At 34.9% G+C, this 23929-nt stretch overlaps 1 protein-coding gene across 13 annotated transcripts in view; it reads left to right on the top strand.

The window, feature by feature from the left end:
• Ccdc171 (coiled-coil domain containing 171) overlaps positions 1-23929 on the top strand; it is a 339562-nt gene that overhangs the window by 43735 nt on the left and 271898 nt on the right. For all 13 annotated transcript variants that reach the window (XR_781535.1, XR_781536.2, XR_781534.1 and 10 more), the window contains 3 exons: positions 7907-7999; positions 16380-16540; positions 23310-23448. Coding sequence is in view for 10 of the 13 variants with exons in the window: in XM_010630948.3 (XP_010629250.1) it covers positions 7907-7999; positions 16380-16540; positions 23310-23448 (393 nt within the window). In the remaining 3 variants the exon portion in view is untranslated. The remainder of the gene's footprint in view (positions 1-7906; positions 8000-16379; positions 16541-23309; positions 23449-23929) is intronic.

The following is a 23929-nucleotide window of genomic DNA, read 5'->3' as shown; positions in this document are numbered from 1 at the left end:
ATCTGAAACTTAGGGGAAGAAAAATTATCTTGGCTCATGTTTTAGAAGTTTCAGTCTTTGCATGGTGGAAGAGCCTGGATAGAAGAAAGCTACTCATGTCACGGAAGCGAGAAAGCAGAGTCAGAAGAACCAGGAAGGGAGATAAACACCCTCTGGGTCACACCCACAGGGACCTGCCTCTTCCAATCAGATCCCACCTTTAACAGCAGTACAAGTCAGCCCAAATGCTGCGTAGTCCAGTCATCTTCCCAACGCAAGAGGCTCTGGGTCTAAACCACAGCAGCATCTTTTTGTTTTGAATTTCATTTCAGTAATGACTAATGCTTTTAAATACCATTTCATGTGCTTATTGGCCGTTTGTATATCCTCTTTGGAGAAATAGCTACTCAGATCTCTTTCTTTTTAGAATGTGTTATTTGTACCATACTGATGTGAATGTGAATAATGGCAAAAACTGGGTGTGGGGTACATAGGAATTCTCAGTAGTAATGCTAAGCGTGATCTAGGCAAAGATAAAATTACATTCTTACTATACATAGTTTTATTTTTTTATAACGTTAGAAAATTAATTAAAAATGAAATTAGGGCTGGGATTTAGCTCAGTGGTGCTGCTGCCTGCCTCTCAAGGTCAAGGTCCTGAGTTCGATCCCCGATACTAAAAAAAAAAGAAATTATGTTCTAAGTAATGTTTTAACTGCTAGGCATGGTGATACATGCCTGTAATCCCAGTATGCAGGAGGCTGACTGGAGGATTGCTGTGAGTTTGAGGCCAGCCTGTGCTACATAGTGAAACCGTGTCTCAAAAAACAAAATAAAAAAAAAATTTAAACTTATTTTTCATGGTGTGTTTTCAGGCCAGTATAAGTATAGATCATAATATTTTATATCACCACTTAAAAATACTACATAGTTTATAAATAACTTCATAAAGGGGATTAGTATGGACTTAATTTTTGAATATTACAATAAAAATGTAGATGTCACTTTAAAATGCTATAAAATACTGTGATCATCACTAAAAACATTTTGGCTTATAGTTGTGAAGAAATACTAGTTAACTATGATTTCTTTTTTGTTGGTAGAAGTTTTGGTAAGTTAGTCTGTCTAATTTGAAAAACTTTATAAAATATCTTTTTGAATAACACAGCTTTGATTTTTTTCCCCTGTAAAATACTTGCTGATATCTTTTTTATGGCTTTATGTTACAGATATTTAACTAGTTTTATTTTTACTTTATGCATCTTAGCTAATTGATAGTTTTTTTTAATAATAGGAGGTCTCTGCTTTTGGAGAGTTTGAAGTTTTGAAGCCTTGGTAATATCTATTTTTATTCTGTTTATAAGAAGCGAGCAGATGTAATCTTCTGACCTATCTGTGTTTCTTCATATTTAGATACCTTTAAAATTTTTGCCCTATATTTAAGTGAATGTATTTTGTATTAGCTATTTACCTACATGATGACATAATGCATAAGAAGTTAAATTTCTATAGAACGTTTTATGCTATTTTCATTCAATTTTGTAGATGTGAACTAGCAGTAGTTCAAGTTACTGAGATAGTTACCAGTGGTGTTTTCAAAGACACTGAGATAATAAAAAAATTGTTAGTTTTAATTTAAATAAACATTTTTAATATCACTAATATCAGATTTAAGCAACCAATATTAGACATTTAGCCTACTAAAATGTAAAATGTTCTAACTTTCAGTGAAGCTTTTTAACAGTTACATTTCATGAAGGGTGATTTCTTTGTGTTTGAGTCAAAGAAATTACATGTAATATGTTTTAAGATCCGATAAGCTGTCTACCATTGTGTGGCTTAATCATTGTAACATGGATCAATGGTTTCTTAGATTAAAACAAAACAAAACAAAACAAACTCCCAGTCCAATTTTATAAGTGTGGTGCTGGAAACCACAGAATCAAGGGAAAAGTGAACTGGAAAAAGAAATATCTATGGCTTTTATAAGCCTCTTTACAACTAGGGGAGTTTATTATCATGGGAAATAAGCTTAACTCAATAAGAAAAGAGAGAAGATGCAAACCTAATTCTGAGAGAACAGAAGAGTCTCTTGAAGATTACAGTGGAGAAAGTCTTTGCAAATGAATTCTGAATTGCATCTGTTGGTCATGTGCTGTATTGTAGTAAAATAAAGATGGATAGAAAGTAGCCTTATAAGGAGATGTAAGTGATAAAGGAAAAGAAAAATATATTTCACTTTTCATAGTTGTCTGTGAAGGTAGCCTTGGTTAATTCATCTTTTTAAAACCATCTTGTGTTTGTAGGAATCATTATAAATAGGTAAGTGATGAAATAAATCACTTGGGTTATATGTTCACACTTGTAGGTATTACACATTAAATACAACATTTTATATTCATAATCGATTTTTTTTTTTTGGTACTGGGTGTCAAACTTGGGTGAGCTTGTGAGGCAGGCGCTGGAACCACTGAGCTACATCACTGGCCCCTATTCATAATACATTTAAAAAATTTGTTAAATATTGATTTTTTTTGTTGTCAGAAAAGGTAAAGACAGTTTTTAAAAGAAGCTAAATTAGTTTATTACTGTGCTAATCAGAATTTGTCATCCACAAATTCTGTTCATGATACTTTGTATTTTTTTCTTTTTTGGCTTGTTTTTTTTTTTTTTTTTTTTTTACTATACCTAAAAGTAATAAAATTTTCCCTTTAAAGTATTTTTATAAGTTCAGTGATATGTTCATCATTCATTTCTTGCTGAATAAGAAAATTGGTGGCTCTCCAATTTATTTTTGTTATCCTTTTGTCTTAATATGCACTTTTTGAAAGTAGTAACATTTCACCCATCGCTGTTGTGACTTTAGCTTTTTTTCCTACTCTCAAATATGCACATTAACCGTGGTCAAGATGACCAGCACAATGAGCTCTGAATATTTATTGTTTAACTATTTTTTGGCACAACTATCAAGAGTAAGAATTGCTTTAAGTGAGCCTGTTTCCATAAAATAATCTGGAAGATTCTGGAAACAAGTATGGTTTGGCCATTAATAAAACATTAAAAAAACGAATTGTCACAACAGAGGAAATATAAGGATCACCTTTTAAAGACAAATCAGTTTTCATCTGTAATACAGGCCTTTTCTTACTTGGAGTAGGAATGCTCACAGAGGTGTCAGCACCCACTTTGACCTTTTCAGCGAAGGACCTGGTATGGTATCTGGGATGGTGTAGATTCGCTTTAAATGTGCTCTTCTCCTTTTTGATTGATCATTACAGTAAAATATGTAACAGTGAGATTATAATGTAAAAAGTACAAACATTCATTTGTTTGTAATAATCTTTTAAGTATTTCTATACAGTTGCATTTACTTAGCAGGATTAGATTTAATGCATTTGGCCTTCTGTGACTATACAATTCAATGGATTGGACTTCCCTGACCAGGAGGCCAGGTCTTCAATTCAACACAGTGGGCCCATATTTTGACTCAGAAAGCAGCATTAATTTTGCCTCTGATCTTATGTACTGTGCTGGCTACGTAGAAAATAAGAATACTACTTAGAAACAAACACAGACCCTTCAGACTAGAATGCCTCCTTATGATTTAAAATATTAGATACTATTTAGTATAGATTTTTTTGTTTGGTAAAACATGACGTTATTGTAAAAATCAAATAAAACAAGGCTCGTTTGAGAACTGTAGAATATTAACATTCAACTGTAGGGTTTGTGTCATTGATAATATAAGTACATTCTTTCATGAGGTAACACTTAGCAAAATAAATACTTAAACAAGTTCCCTCATTAAAGATCCGATTGAGTAATACTGATTTTTAAACTGTTGATTAAAACAAGGATGATAGCCGGGCGTGGTGGCACACGCCTGTAATCCCAGCACTTGGGAGGCTGAGGCAGGAGGATCGGTGTGAGTTGGAGACCAGCCTGGGCTACATAGTGAGTTCCAGGTCAGTCTGGACTACACAAGGAGACCCTGTCTCAAAAAACCAGAAACAAAACAATAACAACAACAACAACAACAAAAACCAAGGATGATAAACAGTAAAAGATCCATAGATTGTTCTTAGCTGTATCCCTGGAAACTTTGGGTCTTTTGGATATCTTTTTTTTTTCTGGTACCGGGGATTGAACTCATGCTTTCCAGGCAGGTGTGGTCCCACTGAGCTACATCCCTGGCCCTTGGGGGTCTTTGATAATAAAAAATAATTTGAGCACTTCATATTTAGGGTTCAAAATATAGCAACTATTTTCCCCTTTGTTCAGGTGAGGAATAAGTATTATAGATAACTCTTAATACACATAAAAATTGAGTCATTAAGTCATTTAGTGCTTAGCACTAAAATAGACATTATAAAATTAGTCTATCTAATCCCTTAATAATAAGGGTCTATCCAGTCCCTTAGAATCATTTTGTTGAAGGATTACTACGGTATTGTTTACTTGTGAAAGTGTCCAGTAATGGGAATTATGAGGTGATAAATTCTGGAAAATAGTTAAATAAAGAGTAACTTTCTATTTACACAAATTATTGGACATTCTGGGGTAAACTTTAGGAGAGAGTACTATATGTCACACTACTGAGAAATTGCTACCTAGTATGTACCTGTATGATGTTTCCCATACTGTTTTTCTTAATGTCTATTTTAGCAGGCTGGGTTTATAGATAAAAATTTTTCTCATTGACTAATTCTTTAAGTTTACATATATCCTCTTCAGCTGAATTATTGTATTTGATTGAGGAGGAAAGAATGTAGTAGGTACTTTTCTGTTTTGCTCAGTCTTTCAGTGTATCCATTATACACGTTTTCTGAACTTTTGTGAAAAATCGGGAGTAGGCCGATGGAAGTTGTAGAAGCAGATGTGGTGTGCAGAGTGTCTGGGTATGTTTGGTTAGTTCTGCTGCTGAATTGGGGTGAGCAGCTCATGCCTGCTTTGTGGTACAGTAATATGTGCCAAAGGGTTGGGTAGGAGACATTCTACATTGCGTTCTTCAGAGATGGAACAGTTTTGTTAAATGAAATAGTTTATCTAACTGGCTTAATGTGACTTAATGAGATACAAATCAGAATATATATATATATATATATAATGTATATACATAATGTGTGTGTGTGTGTATATATATATTGTGTGTGTATTATATATATATATATATATATATATGGAGAGAGATTAACTCATAGTTCTTACTAAAAGAAAAATCTCCTGACAGTATATTTCAGTAGGACAGGGCATGGCAAAAAGCTAATGAATGACAAAATATGTGATCAATAAGGCTATTTTTCCTAGTGTTAGGGAACAGATTTAGTATAGTGTGATAGTTGTATTACAGGCAAAACTGTATATAGTTAGCTAACCTGATTAGTTAAGTATATGAATTTGTGTAGGATTTTGTATTTATTTTTTTGGTAATGGGGGATTGAACTAGGGTCCTTGTGCTTGCGAGACAGGTGGTAGAACCACTGAGCTAAATCCCTGGCCCCAGATTTTGTATTTTAATCAAAATTCTGTTAGACTGTTTCCCTTGCTTTGTTGGTGGTATTAGGATTATGGACCAGTGAGGCTTCTGTGAATGCTGCACTGTTTTTTTTTTTTTTTTTTGTGAACAGCACGTTGGTGTTTCTCTGGCACCCTCTGGTGGATATAAGAATTAGCTTGCCAGACTGGAAGATTAAAAATAAAAATATTAGGAAGGCTTTAATTATTCTGTCAACAAAGCCCATTCTTGGAAGTAGTCTGTTTAAACATTAAGGTTTTTTTACTATCTTTATTTATATATTAATAGTTTCAGTAATAATAAACAGCTATAAATTTCTTTTTGACATTTTATTCAAAACAGAAAGGTGTTGAAAATAAAGATGTGATCTATTAGTTTTTCTACTATTTGGTTTCAGTTAAGACTGGAAAGAATATCCTCAACTTCCTGGGTGGAAATGTGTGTGTGTGTGTGTATCTGTATCTGTCTATCTATATCTATGCAGATATGAATGATTGGATTGTTGATTATTTTATCACAATGTATATGTCACTTTAATGGAGAAATATACATATATGCTTTTCAGAATGAAAAAAGTATTTTAATGTTGCTAGACTGATTTCTTCTCTCCTTTTTTAGTCTTTGAAATCTTTTATTTTCAGTGCCTTGTGACTGGGTGGATTCCTTTTTACAGAATCTGTAATGAGCATAATGGATACAAATTCAACATTAATTCTTTAAAGGTAGAATCTATCCTATAGGACATACAGTTTTTTTTATTAGTATTGGGCCTACCTAGGTTAATGTTTATTCTGGTCTGGGATAAACATAAAGATTTTTCTGTTGTAAGTATGTACCATGCTTTAGAATACACCCCATAATCTTTGCGTGCTACTGTTCTAAGGAGGTATGTAGTTAAAATGATTTTTTTTTTTTTACCAATGGGAACAAAAATTTCAGTTATGTGATTGTCAGTGTTTTGACATTATTCTTGACCTTTTCTTTTAATTGATATATATTTTATATATCATACAATTCACTCTTATAAAGTACACAATTCATTGGTTTTTAATATATTTAATAAGGGGTGCAAAACTAGCAATCCCTTTATCACTATTTAACTAACTATATTTGACTCCTAGGTTCTAGACATTTTATTTTCTGCTGTTATCCCGAGACATGTTAGCTATTCCCTTAGTCCTAACTTCCCAGCCCCTCAGAGACTTTTGCTCATGACCACTTCTCTTTTTGAGACCAGGAACCCAGTGCTTCACAGGGTTTCATTTTCTCAATAATAATAATAATAATAATAATAATAATATTAATACAGCTTTTAACTCCTGTTTTGGTCGAGAAATGGATTCCTGCTTGAAAAATTGGTAAATTAGATTTTATCATAACAAAAATTTTTGCTTTGTGAAAGATATTGTTAAAAGAATGGAAAGACAATATGTAGATTGGTAGAAAATATTTGCAAGCCATATATCCAAGAAAATTCATACAGATTATATAATTAATATTCTTTTTCTTTTTTGTAAGAAATTTTGAAATGTTGAAAATTTTATTGAGTGAAAGAAAGCTTCTGTCTAAGAGAGACAGAAGGGGGACCAGAAAGTGGGTTGTCCACCCATCCTACTTTTCAAAGATGTATATAATGAACTTTCAAAACTCAACAATATGAAAATAATCCAGTTAAAAGATGAGCTCAGTGGTAGCGCTCTTGCATAGAATGTGTGAGACAGTGGGTTAGCATATGTGAGGCCTTGGGTTTAATGCCCAGCGACAAAATCAACAAAGATTTTTTTTCTTTTTATATTTATTTTTATATGTTTGCAGTACATAATAATTACATTCATTGTGGGAGAGGTATATTTGTATAGTTTCTGTATGCATGCTGTACTTCAGAAAAGCTTAAAACAGAAAAAAGTGTTCTGGAGCAGTATTCCTGAGTATGATTTTTATACTTTAGTCATGCAGATTACAAAATATGAAGCTATAGCTAAAGTAATCTAAAGTGTTAATTACAATTTTGGAATATAGTGATCTATATATGCTTTAGTTGTTTGTTTGTTTGTTTTTTTGAGACAGAGTCTCACTATGTAGTTGAAACTTACCGGAAACTCACTATGTAGCCCAGGCTGGTCTTGAACTCACAGTGATCCTCCTGCCTTAGCCTCCCAAGTGCTGGGATTACAGGTGTGCACCACCATGCCTGGCCTATCTTTATCTGCTTTAAGTTTTCAATATTTATGAGTTAAACTTTTTTTTGGGACAGGGTCTCACTATGCAGTTCAGGCTGGCTTTGAACTCACTGAGTAGTCCAGGCTGGCCTCAAACTTGTGGCAACTTTCCTGCCTCAGACTCTTGAGTGCTGGGATTATAGGTGTGCACCACCACACTTGGCTATGAGTTAAATTTTTAATTTTATTTTAGGCAACTACCCTAAGAGTGCGGAAATTAGAAGAAAACATTGAAGTGGAAAGAGCAGCACATTTGGAATCAAAATTTAATTCTGAAATTATTCAGGTAAAATATAAACATATTTTTGGTATAAATTTTCTTAAAATGTGCTATAACAGGAAAACAGCTATTTTCAGAAAACTAGGGTGTGTGTCTAGAATGAGTAATGTATTGTTATGACACTTGCTATATTTAGGATAAGGACAGTTTGAGGAGTTGGCACACTACAGCCTCGAGCCTGGGTCTCACCTACTGTGTGTTCTTTAAAGTTTGGTGTCTTGTGTTGTTGTTCTGTGCTACAGTGGTAAAGTGGAGTAGTGACAGACCCATGGCCTGTTTACTTGTAAGCCTCCCATCACTATCACAGAACATATGAGACAACTGATGTAAAAGAGAGGGAGGTAAGCTGGGTGTGGTGGTGCACACCTGTAATCCTAGCACTTGGGAGGCTGAGGCAGGATTGCCATGAGTTTCAGGCCAGCCTGGGCTACATAGTGAGACACTGTCTCAAAAAAAAAAAAAAAAAAAAAAAAAGAAGTTTATTTCCGGTCCATAATTGAGTGGCCTTATTTCTTTTGGCCTCTGGTGAGGCAGCACATCACAGTAGGAGCACATGGTGGAGCAAATTGCTCACTTCACAAGTGAGAAAGCAGAACATGAGAGAGGGTGGGGGGAATCCCACAGTCCTCTTCAAGAGCGCACGCTCAGGGACTTCAGTTGAGGCTTTCCCAGAAGGCCCCACCTCCTAAAGGTCCACAGCACCTCCAGTGCCATTCTGTCTATATTCTTGGGATCAGAGGGAAACATTCCGCATCCAAATTATAGCAGGCTGTGATGCATAAAATATTTACCATCTGGCCCTTTGCAGAAAATGTTGCTGAGCAAAGTGTTCTTTTTATCACCAGCCATGGAATGCATTTGTTTTTGAGAACATTTGAAAAATACACACCTTATTATCGAGTGCATATTCTCTGTGTATCAGCTATCACTGTAGTCAGAACTAAAGGTAAATGAGTTCCCTTTGGAGCTAGTACTTCATTATCAGAGATGCTGTGTATTTGTACAGCTGTGTATTTACATGAATCTATAGATGCTTAGAACTACAAAATACTAAAATACTATAGGGTCATCACAAAGAGAGGGATTATATCTAGGAGAATTAAATGGAGGCATCCTAAGGAAAGTATGCTTTTCTCTAGGTCTGAGAAAATGAGAAGGAAGTAGGTTAGCACACTCCTGCCTGTGGACCAGTTCTGACCTGTAGCCTATTTGCATAAGGCTTTATTGAAGAACAGACCTGCCCCTTTGTTTACATGTCGTCTGTAACCTCTTAGTGTGACAAAGACTCTATGGTCTACAAAACCTAAATTGTTTACTCTTTAGCTCTTTACAGAAAAAGTTTGCTGATCATTATTCTAAACAAGTCACTAAATAAAGATTGTGTAGAGGATCAGGTCATCTGCAGATAATGACAATTTTGCTTCTCTTTTTCCTATACCTATCACTTTTCTTTTTCTTGACTAATTGTTCTTCCTAATGTTTCTAGTACTATATTGAACTGGAGTGGTGATAGTGGACATTCTTGTCATGTTCCTGATTTTAGAGGGAAAGTTTTCAGCATTTCCCAATTGAAGATGACGTTGGCAGTAGGTTTCTCATAGGTTTATCAGATTGAGATTGTGGTCTTTTTATACTTATTTTCTTCAGTATTTTTATCATGAAAATATGTTGAATTTTATTAAAGGCTTTTTTCTTATCTATTGAGATGATCTTGTGATTTTTTGCCCTTCTGTTTATGTGATGATTACATTTATTGATTTATGTATGTCTTGGAATGAAGCCTGCTTGATCAGGGTATATGATCTTTTGGATGGTTTGTTGCAGCTGTTTGCCAGTATCTGGTTGAAGATACTTGCATCTGTAGTCATTAAAGAAATTGGTCTATAGTTTTTTTGTGGTTGGGTCTTTTTCTGGTTTTGGAATCAGGGTAATGGGACTTCTAAGAATGACTTTGAGAATTACTCCTTCCCTTTCAATTTCTGTAAAAAGTTTGTTGAGTTCTGGTGTTAGATGTTCCTTGAAGTTTTTGTAGAATTCATCAGTGAATCCATTTGGACTTGGGCTTTTCTTATTTGGTAGGTTTTTTTTTTTTTTTATTACTGCATCAGTTTCATTGCCTGATAGTGGATTATTTAGAGTTTTAAAATCTTTGTTCAGTTTTGGTAATTTATTTGTATCTAGGAATCTATCCATTTCTTCTGAATTCTTCAATTTATTGGCATATAGTTTTGTGAAGTAGTTGTTAATAATCTTTTTTTTTTTTTTTTAACTTTTTTTGTGTTTTGAGATAGGATCTCATTTTGTATTTCAGGCTGGCCCTGAACTCATGGCAGTTCTCCTGACTCAGCCTCTGAGTGCTGGGCTCACAGGCATGCGCCACCATACCTGGCTTTAATGATAATTGATTTTGACAATGTCAAATCATTGTGATTTTACCTTTTTATTTCTTTTTGGTATTGGGGATCGAACTCGGGACCTTACACTTGCAAGGCAGGTGGTGGAACCACTGAGATGAATCAGCCATTTCTTTTTCTTTTTGTTTATAATCTCTTTACTGATGTACACATTTTAATAAAACAACCCCCAAAATACACAAAGCCATAGTTATTTAAGGCATAGGATTTTAAAAAATGAGGTCTATAAAAATACAGTGTTTAAGGCAGTTTGGAAATGCGTTTTTATATTTCTACAGTGTCCATAAATTCTCTTGAAAATAAGAATGTTACTTCAAATCTATAAAATACACTGTACATTTTAAGGCTGTTCTCAATAGACCACTTCCAAATGGATTCTGGATTTGGATTCCTGGTGACAAGTGGATTCTATACATTTCTGGGGGAAAAAAAGATTTAACATGGGTGTAGATTTAAAACTTTTAATTTCTTCTTAATTATTTTTGAAGCATACAATTTATAGAAATTATATATACAAAGTACAGTAACTGGCAACAAACCCCAGTTTTAATACACTTTATATACGATGTACCAGGGTTCAGCACCCTGATAGGGGCAGAAGTAGTGTGTTCTCTGCATATCTGAACATACAGTTTCTTGAAGCACAGAACAGAAATGACAGCAACACGAACGTCATCGATGGTAGTGCAGACCTTTTTAAATAAAAAGTTGCATTGTTTGATGCCACAGTAAGTCTTCAGATTGGCATATTTGTTTTTTGTTTGTTTGTTTGTTTTTTTGTTTTTTGAGACAGGGTCTCACTATGTAGTTGAGACTGACGTGGAACTCACTACGTAGCCCAGACCGGTCTCGAACTCAAAGCGATTCTCCTGCCTCAGCCTCCCGAGTGCTGGGATTACAGGCCTGCACCACCACGCCTGGCCAGATTGACATATTTGGACTCTTTATCCTAAAATATGTGCTAAGAATAGTAGCAATGAAATTAAGGTCAAGGGCTCAAAGTTATCAGAAGTAGTTTTGGAGTCCCTCCTGAAATAGTTGTCGCCTCCCACTAAACATCAACCAGAACTCTGGGCATAAATCAGCCATTTCTAATTGAATTTATTTAGGTCTTTTCTCTTATTTTCTGGTTAGATTGACCAAGGGTTTGTCTATTTATTCTTTTGAAGAATGAACTCTTCGATTCACTAATTTTTTGTTTTTTTTTTTTTTAGGTCTCAGTTTCATTGATTTACTTTCTGGTCTTTATAATTTCCTACCTGGTACTACCTTTGGGTTTGGATTGTTCTTGATATTCTAGGACCTTGAAGTGCATCATTAGGTTATTTCTTTGAGCTTGCTTATTTTGTGATGTGGACAAATTTCTACCTTAAGACTCTTTCATTGTGTTCCGTAAATTTTGATGTGTCATACTAGTATTATCATTTAGTTCTAGAAATTTTTATTTTTTTCCCATGATTTCTTCTGCAACCCTTTAAGGGTGTATTGTTTAGTTTTCACACATTTGCATAACTTATGTGTTTTCTTTTGTTGTTGATTTTTAACTTCGTTGTTCTATGGTCTGATAATATGAATAGTATTTCAATTTTTTTTTTTTTTTTTTTGGTACCGGGGATTGAACTTGGGTCCTTCCGCTTGCGAGGCAGGCCACTGAACCGCTGAGCTAAACCCCAGCCCTTCAATTCTTTTACATTTACTTAAGCTTGCTTTTTTTTTTTTTTATTTGGGTACTGGGGATCAAACTCAGATCCTTGTGCTTGTGAGGCAGGCGGTGGAACCACTGAGCTAGATCTCCGGCCCTATTTAAGTTTGCTTTATTGGCTAGTATATTATCAATTTTGGAGAAAGTTCCATGTGCTGTGAAAAGGAATGTGTAGTCTGTTGTTGGATGGAACACTCTATAGATGTCTGTTGAGTCCATTTATTCAACTCTGATATTTCTTTGTTGATTTTTTTTTTTTTGTGTGTGTATGTTAGTGGGGCATTGAGGTGTCCCCTACTGTAATTGTGACTTTATCTGGTCTTTTATGTCCTGTAGTACTTATTTTATAAAGTTGGATGTGGCATTGTTTGGTGCATATATGTTAATAATTGTGATGTCTTTTTATTGGAGGATCCTTGTGACCTTCTTTGCCTCTTTTTTTTTTTTTTTTTTTTTTGGTGCTGGAGATTGAACTGAGGACCTTGCGCTTGTGAGGTGGGCATGATGTCACTGAGCTAAATCCCTGGCCCTTCTTTACTTCTTTTGATTAGTTTTGGCCTGAAGAATACATTATCTGAATATAGGAGTGCAACTTCTGCTTTTTTCAGGTTCCCAGTGCACAGAATATTATTTTCCATCTTTCGATTTTTAATCTGTGAGTTTCTTTTTGGGTTAAATGTGTTTCTTATAAATGGCGTGCTGTTGGATTTTGTTTCTTGATTGATTCTGCCAGCATGTGTCTTTTGATTGGGGAATTCATATTGAGAGTCATTACTGATATGTATTGACTTTTTCTTGTCATTACCTTATTTTCAGTTTGCTGATTCCCTATCTTTCCTTCTATTTAATTCTAACCTTTCCTGGCTTATGTTAGGCTATTTGTCATTGTTAGTTTCATTGTCTTTTTCTAGGGTATCCTTGAGAATTTTTCAGAGTGCTGGTTTGGTGGTCATGAATTTCTTTAGGTGCTCTTTATCATAAAAGTATCCCATTTCTCCATCAATTTTAAAAGATAGTTGGGATTTTTAAGGATTTGAAGCACTTGTCTCCAAGCTCTCCTGGCCTTCAAGGTTTGTGTTGAAAAATCTGCTGTAGTTCTTTTTTTATTTTTTTGGTACCGGGGATCAAACTCGGGACCTTGTGTTTGTGAGGCAGGTGGCAGCATCACTGAGCTAAATCCCCAGCCCTTGTAGTTTTTTTATTGTTTTATTTGAGACAGAGTCTAGCTATATAGTTCAGACTGGCTTTGAACTCACTATGTAGCTGGGCCTGTCCTCTAATGGGTTGATATTCCTGCTTCAGCCTTCTGAGTGCTGGGATTACAGGTGTGTGCCACCATGCCCAGCTATCTGTTGTAATTCTCATGGGTTTTTCTTTAAGTGATTTTTTTGCTTTTCTCTAAACGTTTTTAAGATTCTATTCTTATGTTGGACTTCTGGGATTTTGACTATGATGTGTTATGGAGAAATTTTTTTTTGAGTTTGGCTATTTGGAGTTCTATATATCTCACTTATCTGTATGTTAAATTCTTTTCCCTTATTGGGAAAGTTTTCTGCTATTAGTAAACAGATTTCTTAATGCCCTTTATGTTGTTTCTGATTTTTCACTGATTCCAGTTAATCTTAGTCATTTTTGTGTCATCTGGAAGTTGCTGGGTTCATTTTTTATGTTCTCTTGTTGTCTTTAAGGTATCTCATTAATTGATCACTGATAACAGCCCTGTCTTCTAGTTCTGATACTCTGTCCTCCCATTGGTCACTTCTGCTGCCCATACTTTTGATAGAAAATCTCTTGAATTTCTATTTGGAGCACTTTTCTGGACTCTAATTATTTTCTGTGCAGGTTCTTTATGTTTTGCATAATTTTGTTTAGCCTTTTATTAATATTTTATTAATGTTTTCTTTAGATTCACTGATGATTTCCTTTAATTGGCCCAGTATCTTATTACTTGTATCTTCAATGAGCTTCCCAATTGCCTTATTGAACTGTTTTGTTATCTCCCCTGATATTCTGAATAATTCATGTATGTGGCTTTTACTTTTCTTCTCTTTGATTTCCCCTTGGATTAGCTTGGAGGATTTGGGAATTTTTGGAGACATTTTGTTGGCTCATCTTTTCATGTTTCTGTTTTTGTTTGTTTTTTTCATGTTGAGGCTTCAGGTTGACTCTAGTGGAAAGCTTTTTTTCTAGTTTGAAGACGTCTTTAGGTAATGTCTATTTTCCAGTGTGTCTCTGGACATAGCTAACTTTGCATCTGTCCCTGGTTCTATCCACCTCTGGTGGGAGGTGGGAAGTTACAGCGTATTTGGCCCAGTACCCTGTTTTCCAAGAATGGGCTACAGTGTTTTGTTTTTGTTTTTTGTTTTTTTTCCACTGGGGATTGAGCTTGAGTCCTTGCACCTGCAGTGGAACCGCTGTGCTAAATCTCTGGCCCATGGGCTACAATATTTTTAATGACTCCAAGGCAATCCAAATACTGGAATCTCATGAACACCAGTTAATAGGAATAGCCATGTTACCTTGGCAATAGTCATACAATCAGCTTCAATTATAGCATCAAATAGAAAGTAAATATTGATAAACTGTAAGGACCTATTAATAAAGTACCATCCCTCATCATAGAAAAGAGATCTATAGTTAAATAGCATGAACCCTAGTTAAACCAAATATTGACCTACTTTTGGCCTACGATAAATATCTACTAAATGAAACAGCTTTGTGTCTACTAACAATAGAGTTGTATTCCCCAGCAATAACATAAAGTTAACTAGCTGTCTAAAGATTTGTGAAACTTAGTAGTTATACTAGTAAATGATTTGTGGAACCGGGAAATGAAAAAAAAATTTTGAAAAATTCATCAGTGAGATTTGAGTAGGGAAAGTGAGATGGGGTTCTCTTGAGGAGTAAAAGGAAATTAGTAGTCATAGAGAGCAGTAGGAAACAGTAAGGAGAAGCAGCAGAAAAGAGAACAAAAACAGAAAGAGAAAAAGAGAAAAGTAGAGAAAAGAAACTAAAAGAAAAAAAAATCCAGCCCCAGGAAAAACCTGATAAAGGAAAGATAAAAATAATAGCAAATAATTGCAAAATAGCGAACCAAAAAAGGATTGAGTCAAAGAAAAAATTCCTATGTTATCGAATGTGTGTTTTCTTTGCAAGATTTGTAGTCTTTTGGATCCCAGTGAGTCAAGATTTTCTATTCCTAGCTATAGGGCCTATGTTGTTTTGTTTCGATTTTTTTTTTTTTGGTATGTTTTGTTTTTTGAGACAGAGTCTTTCTGTGTAGTTCAAGCTGGCCTTTAACTCACTGTGTAGTGCAGTCTGGCCTCGAACTCATGGTGGTCCTCCTGCCTCAGACCCTGGAGTGTTGGAATTCGGTTTGTGGCGCCATGTTGGGCCTTGTTTGTTTTTTGAGACAGTCTTGTTATGTAGTTCAGGCTGGCTTTAAACTCACTGTGTAGCACAGGCTGGTCTTGAACTTGCAGCGATCCTCCTACCTCAGCCTCCCAAGTGCTGCAATTATAAGCCTGTGTCACCACACCTGCCTAGGGCCTATTAATTTTTGAGGTGCCTTCCCTGTATGTTAGGACCCTGTTTGTTTCCCTCGGACTCTCCTGTTGGTAGATGAGGAATTTGATTAGCCCTCTGGTCTCTGCTGATGTAGGCCACAGGGGCTGATTTGGAGTGGGCTGTTAGTGTCTGCAGTCTTATTACTTGGCTTAACACCTCTCTCAGACCAGTTGTACATTATCTATTGCCCCACTGTACTCTCCTACCTCCAGATTCTATTGAAGCAAATCCAAGATAGCAGATCACTGTAGCCAGAAATGTTTCAGTCTAATAGTGTTTTTTCATAATAATTTCATTCTTCTACACTAAGAAATCTTGAATAAATGAATCTGTTAAATTTTGTAAGCTTATAAAGATATTCGTGTAATGTTTTTCATAAGTGAGGAAGAATACTTTGGATTTAAAAAAACTTAATTTGTCATACTTTATAAAAGAAATGAATGGAGTAGAAGGTCAAAATTAAACACTTTGATGGGACAGGTTAAATTGCATCAGTGTATCCTTTTTCCTAGCACAGTCACCTCTTCAATCTTCCACTCTTTTATTTCACTAAATGTGTTAAAAAATGCTTGAGAATAAACTGTTTTTCAAACCAAAGTAGAAAAAAGTGTTTGGATGAATGACAGCCTTCTGTTGATAAAATATTTTACTCAATTTAAGATGGAAGCTTAGATTGTTTAATTTCTTCTCTGTCATCTGATAGTTACAGATTCGAGACCTTGAAGGAGCTTTGCAAGTAGAAAAGGCTAGCCAAGCAGAAGCTGTCGCTGATTTGGAAATGATCAAGAATGAATTCAAGAAAGTTGAAAGTGCATATGAGCGAGAAAAGCATAATGCACAAGAGAGTTTTGAAAAACTAAATTTGTAAGTATCTCACTGTGAAATTCTCTAAGTTATTATGAAGGTTTTCTGAAAGTTATTTAAGTGTGCATAAATAGCTGTCATTAATGTTAGTGGTAGATTAGGGGTAGAGAACTTCATAAGATATGACTATACTTCCCTGTACAGGTAAATTTGGAAATGCTTTTTGGATTTTGAAGTATTCTAGGAGTTCCAGAGATGCAGTTACATAAGTAAATACTTGAGTGTATTTTACATTTTTTATTCATTTATTTGAGACAAATTCTTGCTATGTTGCCCAGAGTGGTCTTGAACTCTTGGGCTCAAATGATCCTCTGCACCTCAGTTTGCATAGTAGCTGGGACTGGACTAGAGGTGGGTGTCACTGTACCTGGCTACATTTAATTTATTAATGTAATGCCGAATCTTTAAAAAACCTTGATTTCTAGGCCACATATGGAAATTATATTTGAAATTTTCTTCAACTGTAGAAGTAATAATAGTAGCAGCAATGCAGCTAGTTGACATACATTATAGCCTACTACATATTTGGCATTTCATTTGTTCTAACACTTTATGTGCTAGCTATTTTTTAATTCCTGCTTTATTGACATGGAAATTGAGGTTCAATAAGAGTAAGGACATTTAGTTTATAAGTCATTGTCAGATTCATTGTAACTTTTCCTGATTTTAATTTTTTTCAGTTAAAAAACCATTCATCTTAAAAACTCTGAAATGCTTTAAGATGCTTATTATCCTTTAGCCTGTTTTAAAAAATAAATCAGTAAATATTTAAAACAATCCCCTCAGTGTAAAAAGAAATTTTTTTTTTTTTTTCAGTTTTTTGAGACAGGGTATCACTATGTAGTTGAAACTCACCTGGAATTTGCTATGTAGCCCAGGCTTCTCTAACTCACAGCGATCCTCCTGCCTCAGCCTCCCGAGTGCTGGGATTACAGGCGTGCACCACCACGCCCGGCTTTGTTTGTATTTTAATGTACTTTACCTAGGTTTTTATTTCTGGTGTTGTCTTTTAGGTTTTGTAAGCAAATAAACAGCTGATAGGAAAATGTGGATGTCTATTCTAAGCACTCATTACATATTTGATATTTTATTGATATCTTTTTTCCTACTGAGAGCATGTTGTACAGTATAGTAGGAAGCTCCTGACAAAACAGTAAGAGAAGAGAGGTGATAAGAATGGCCTGTCACATAGGAAAGGAAAGCTAAGCACATGTGCTGTCAATGTAAGCGATACGTTTGCCTGGAACATGGAATTGTCATGGGTGAAGACTGCCTTGGGTGTGACATTTGAAGCAAAGGTTATGTTTATTGTAGAGTTCCATTGGTATTTTCATTGTAGTTCATATAGGAATTTATTTCTGATGTTACCTTTTATTTTTTGAAAGCAGGTAAACTAATGTGAAAATGTTGATGTTTATTCTAAATACACAAAACATATTAAGAATTTTATACTTTGTTTTATTGATATTTTATGTTCTCATTAACTTTGATTGTATAAGAACCTCCTGAAAAAATAGCAAGAACAGTGAGGTGTGAAGTATGTCCTACAGAGAGGCCAGGAAAGCAAATCACATGTGCTGTCAGTGTATGAGATGTATGTGTATGGACCGTGCTGTTACCATGTGTGAAGACTACCTTGGGTGTGGTAACTGAAGTGAAGTATTTTTTTTTTTATGGTGTACTATTGGTATTTTCAGTATTTTAGTTCATAAAGAATTTATTTTTGTTGTTATTTAGACTTTGTACACCAAAAACCAGTGATGGTGAAAATTTGGTGCTTTTTTATGAATGCTCAATAAATATTCAGTACTTAATTTTAATTCCTTCTTGGTTGAGGCTTTTGACAGAAGCATAAGTGCCACCTTCTTTGTGTTGTATCAGATTGCTAACAGCAAGGGATGGTCCCTCATTTCATTGGACTCAGTTTGAATTTAGTGAAACAATACAAAATGACAAATGCATTTATATTTTATTTGTTGAGCAATAGTAATTTATACACTTGATCTTAGCCAAAAGGTCGAGAAGTGATGAGTAATAGTAATTTTTAATTAAAATCATGATGTTTACCAAATTGACACTTGTACATAGTTTAAAGTGTAAAATATTTGTTTTCTGTTCCCAGTTTCCACGCTTGTGTGCAGTTACTTGTATCTGTATTGTGTGCTTCTCTCAAACAGAATTCACTTAGTCCTTTCCTGTTTCTATTCTTTCAATGGAGTTTTTCTTTTGGGGGGGTCTAGAATACTTTTTTTTTTGACATTTTTTGTAATTCATCTTTATAGTATATTTTTTGTTGTAATCTTTGTCATTCATTGTCTTTTGTGGAGAGGAACTTTGTTCACTGTTGTAAAGAGTAGTGCCACATAAGAGCAGCTCAATAAAGATTTGCTGCATCAATAAATGAAAGAATAGTTAATAATAGCCTCATACACTGGATTAGTTTGTGATATTAGCTGGTGCTTAGCCAGTATGATATGTTTATGTGATTAGCCAATCACTGCATTATTATTTTTTTAAAATTTTAATGGAGCATTTTATTTAACTCCACATACCTCAGCATATTGCCACTTTGGCATGCAGGCGATGTGGCATCTGAGATGTCTTCCATCCATTTTTTCCTTCCTAGGTGTTTGAAACGTGTGTATTTTACCTTCCACCCCTCCCTGTTAGAGCCACATTTCAGTGCCCACATGTGGCTAATGCCTTCATCCCGGGCTGCTCAGATGCAGAGTATGAGGAGATAGCAGGACCAGGACAGGTGTGGGGAGTCAAGGTTCAAGTGGCCAAGGACTGAGATTAGATTAGCTTCACAGTGTGCATAACTGCAAATACTGTCTGCTGTCATTACAGCACCTATTCCCCTTTTCCATGAGCTTGTCCCACAGCCACACTGAGCAGTCGTGAGTCCCTGCTGCTGGGATATTTCCAGAGAAGCCTGCTTTTTTTTTATTGGTGCATTTTACATAGACATATTGATGGCATTCATAATAAGGAATTTGTATCTGTACATGATATATCTTGCTGTTTCTTTTTTTCCCCATTCCCCTCCATTCAACCCCTGTTCCCCTCCTTATTTACAAAAACTTTATTTCAATTTTCCCCCTTCTATTCTCTTTTTTTCCTTGTCCCTCCCCCTTTATTCTCATATGAACATTTTCTTCCCATTTTCCAATATATATTACACATTTTGGTCCTTATTTATACTTTCAGTTTCTCATACCAGAGAAACAATGTGGTATTTAAACATAATGTGTCCAGTTTCTTTCACTTAACAGTTTGAGCTCAAGGTGCATCCATTTAGTTAGAAATGTCTCGAGCTTATTCTTCTTTATGGCTGAGTAGTACTCCATTGTATAAAAAAACACATCTTGGGCCAGGGATTTAGCTCAGTGGCACTGTGCCAGCCTGGAAAGTGCAAGGTCCTGAGTTTGATCTCTGGTATCAGAAACAACCAAGCAAATAAAACAAAAAACACATCTTCTTTGTCCATTCATGGTTGATGGGCATTTGGGTTGTTTCCAAGATTTATGTATTATAAACTATGCTGCTATAAACATGAGTATGTTTATATCACTACAGTATGATGCTTTTAATTCTTTTGGGAAGACACCAAGAAAGGGGACAGCTGGGTCAAGTGTAACCTTTACTTTTAGAGTTTTAGTTTTTGTTTTTTTTTTTTGGTACTGGGGATTGAACTTGGGACCTTGTGCTTGCAAGGCAGGCGGCAGCACCACTGAACTAAATCCCCGGACAAGTTTTATGAGGAATCTGCGCTGATTTCCACAGTTTTTGCACCAGTCTACATTCCCACCAACAGTGGAAAAGGTTCCTTTTTTCCCCACAGCCTCTCTAGCATTTGTTATTGGTTGACTTCTTGATAGTAGTGATTCTTTCTGGATTGAGGTAGAATCTCAGCATTTTCATTTGCATCTCTCAAATGACCAGTAATGATGTACATTTTTCCTTATATTTACTTGCCAATATGATGGAAAACACAGAAGTAATGGACAGATTCTTAGATACACATTATTATGAAGCTGAATCAATAAGATAAAAACTCTAAATAAACCAATATCAGTCAATAAAATTGAATATGTTATTAAAAACCTACCAATAAAAAAAGCTCAGGCTCTGACAGACACACTGCTGTATTCTACAAGAAATCTAGAGATGATCTAATGCCGCTACTTCTCAAACTCTTTAAGAAATGGAAAGGGAAGAAATATTCTCAAATTCATTCCTGAAAGCAAGCATTACCCTGATACCCAAAACCAGAGAAGGATCCAACCAAAAAAGAGGCCAATCTTCTAATGCACATAGACACAAAAATCTTCACTAAGATACTGGCAAACAGAATATAGCTAATCATCAAAAAGGTTACATACACTATGAGCAAGTAGAGTCCCAGGGATTTAGGGATGGTTCAACATAGGCAAATCAGTAAATGTAATATACCTTATCAAGGCCAGGGACAAAAACCATATGATCATCTCACTAGATGCAGAACAAAGTTTGACAAGTCTGACACCCACTGATGGTAAAAACCCTATAGAAAATTGGAATCGATGGTCTTTATCTCAATCTGATAAAAGCCTTGTATGACAAAACAATAGCCAGTATCATACTAAATGGCTAAAAACTGAAAGCTTTCACTCTAAAATCAGGAACAGGACAAAGATGTCCACTATCACTGCTCTTATTCAATAAAGTTCTGAAAACAGCCAGAGAAATTAGATAAGAGAAAGAAAAATAAGGATAGGAAAGGAAGAAGTAGAATTATCAATATTTAAGGATGACATGATACTCGCATAGAAGACCGCCAAAACCCCACCAAAGACTTCTAGATTTAATAACTAGTATGTTATTCCTAAACTCTAACCGAACTGAAAATCAATATGTTTCTACATCTGAGATTCTGCCATTTTAATTTTTATCTAAGAGGCATCCCTTCTCAATTCCTCTACCTTCTCCATTCTGGACAAATTGTGGTTTATATTTGTTGTACATAGTCATTCCAGGACTTGAATTCAACATCATCCTTCAGAATTCCTTCCACTTCATTTCTGTCTTGAATCCCTAGTTTGTTTATCTTTTGCCCATTTTGTGTTTGACTTCATTGTAAAGTAGCTTTTTGGGAAGTTACATATCAGAAGAAAATTTAGAATTTGCATTCTGAAAAAAATTTTAAATCTTTACCCTTTTCATTGTTCAGCTGGCTATTTGTTCATTTCTTTTTCTTTTTTTTTTTTGGTACTGGGGATCAAACTCGGGTCCTTGTGCTGTTGAGTCAGGCAGTGGAAGCACTGAGCTAAATCCCCGGCCTATATTTGTTCCTTTCCAATGTTTGAGATGTCTAAAGTCATTTGACTGCTGATCTTTTGTATATGGTTCCTGGTTTTCTCTGGAAACTTACATTGTCTCCACCAGCTTGGAAATCATAAACAAATATGTAAAATGGTTTAATGATGTTACATTATAACACATAATAAAACAACAATATATGTGTATTTCCACACTCGGTGGACAATGTAAAATCTTTTCTTTGTTCTAGTGTTCTGAAATTTCACGATGATGATGGGCCTGGCCAAAGTTGCCTTTCTTTCACTTTGCAGGGTACTTACTGAGCTCTTTCAATTGTAGAGACTTAATTCATTTTTAGAAAATTCTTTTATATTATTGCTTTGTTGATTTCCAGTTTTTTCAAACATCTTTTTTCTGAAACTTCCATTATTTGTATGTTGATTTATTTTCCAATCTTCTTACGTTTTTCTCTACTTTGATCCATTTTTATTGTTTCCCTGTACTTTCTGAGAGATTTACATAACTAGGTCCAGGTCTTCTGTACATGTTTAATATAGCTAATTTACCTTGGAATAAAGAATATACAAAATGATTAGCCCTAGAATTGTCTATATTCAACCCTGGAGAAAGAATTGTAGTCTTTCACAGTAAGGTCATGTGCCATTCAAAAATTAGTTGCTTATTTGATTATGGCCTAACTGTAGTATGATTTGGTTATGCCAAGTCACTGTTTCCTGAATTACAGCCTAAAAATTAGAGGATATGGATCTACTACCATTATCAGGAAGGCTGATGACTGGAAGAAGGCTGGTGACCTGGGGCCAGGGATTTAGCTCAGTGGTACCACGCCTGTCTCATAAATGCAAGGTCCTGAGTTCAGTCCCCAGTGCCAAAAAACAACACAAAACAAAACAAAATAGAAATAGTGGCAGCTTGAATTAAAAGTACTTATGTGGTGGTTTAATACTTCCAAACTGCCTTGCATCATATGTCTATATAAGAATGTCAGTATAATTTTAATACTAAATTGAGATATATTTAAAGGAAAAGCAAATCCTTTGAAAAGAACTTCACATATTTTCAAAGTGGACATGCATGTTTTTTGATTATTCTTCCTTTTGAATTTTCCGTGCCATCACACCAGTTCTATTTGCGTGGACATTCAGAAATATTTGCCCCATTTCCATTGTTGCATATCCTACAATGGTTTTATTAGAACTATTTTCTCAGTCTCGATGCAGTTCCTGAGCTAACTGAATTGTGGCAGATGGGTTTTGTTCATCAAAAATAATGGTGAAACCACATCAACACTAACTAAATCTAGTTGGCTTATAGCTGTGGACATGATCTGCTATGAGAAGGGAAGCATTATTCCTTCATAGTGCGTCATCTATTTGTGTTAAAGATAAACTGTAGAAGTTGGTAAAAGCATATTTGGAAAACCTGCTCTGACATTTTAACTTTTCAGGTTAGAAAGAGAGTATTTCTCCAAAAACAAGAAACTAAATGAAGAGATCGAGGAACAGAAGAAAGTAATTATAGACCTTTCAAAGAGACTTCAGTATAATGAAAAAAGTTGCAGTGAATTACAAGAAGAACTTGTAATGGTAAGGATAAAAAAACCCTATGGCAATTACTTTATTGGGTCATATTTGATGTGCATCAGATTTTCCATTCCCCTCACTATATACCATGAGATACTAGTATGAAAGTAATTTTAGTGACATTGATAAAAAATTTCTAAACTGGAAATGCGAACTACATCAAATAAATTATACCATAATAAAACCTCTCTGATTTAGAAACTAACCAAATTAGTAAAAATTCTGAGTCATAAAATATTTTAAATTTATTCAGGGGTTACTTTCTGTTTTATTTAAAATGCATAAAACAATATTGCCTAAGTGGAGAGGAGTCAGGGTTTATAATCAGATCTAATTATTTTAAAGACTTCCTTTTGTAATCATTCTGTACCTTACCATACTGTCTCCATCTCCCAGTAATCTAGCTTTCACATATTCACCAAATTTTTAATTTCTAAAATATTGATCTGTTCTTGTCAACTCCCTTTTAAAAAAACTATCAGTA

Source organism: Fukomys damarensis, unplaced genomic scaffold, assembly GCF_012274545.1.
Source record: "Fukomys damarensis isolate Sample0158 unplaced genomic scaffold, DMR_v1.0_HiC HiC_scaffold_31, whole genome shotgun sequence".
In the NCBI taxonomy this organism is placed as follows: Eukaryota; Metazoa; Chordata; class Mammalia; order Rodentia; family Bathyergidae; genus Fukomys; species Fukomys damarensis.
This window is presented reverse-complemented; position numbering and strand designations above follow the sequence as displayed.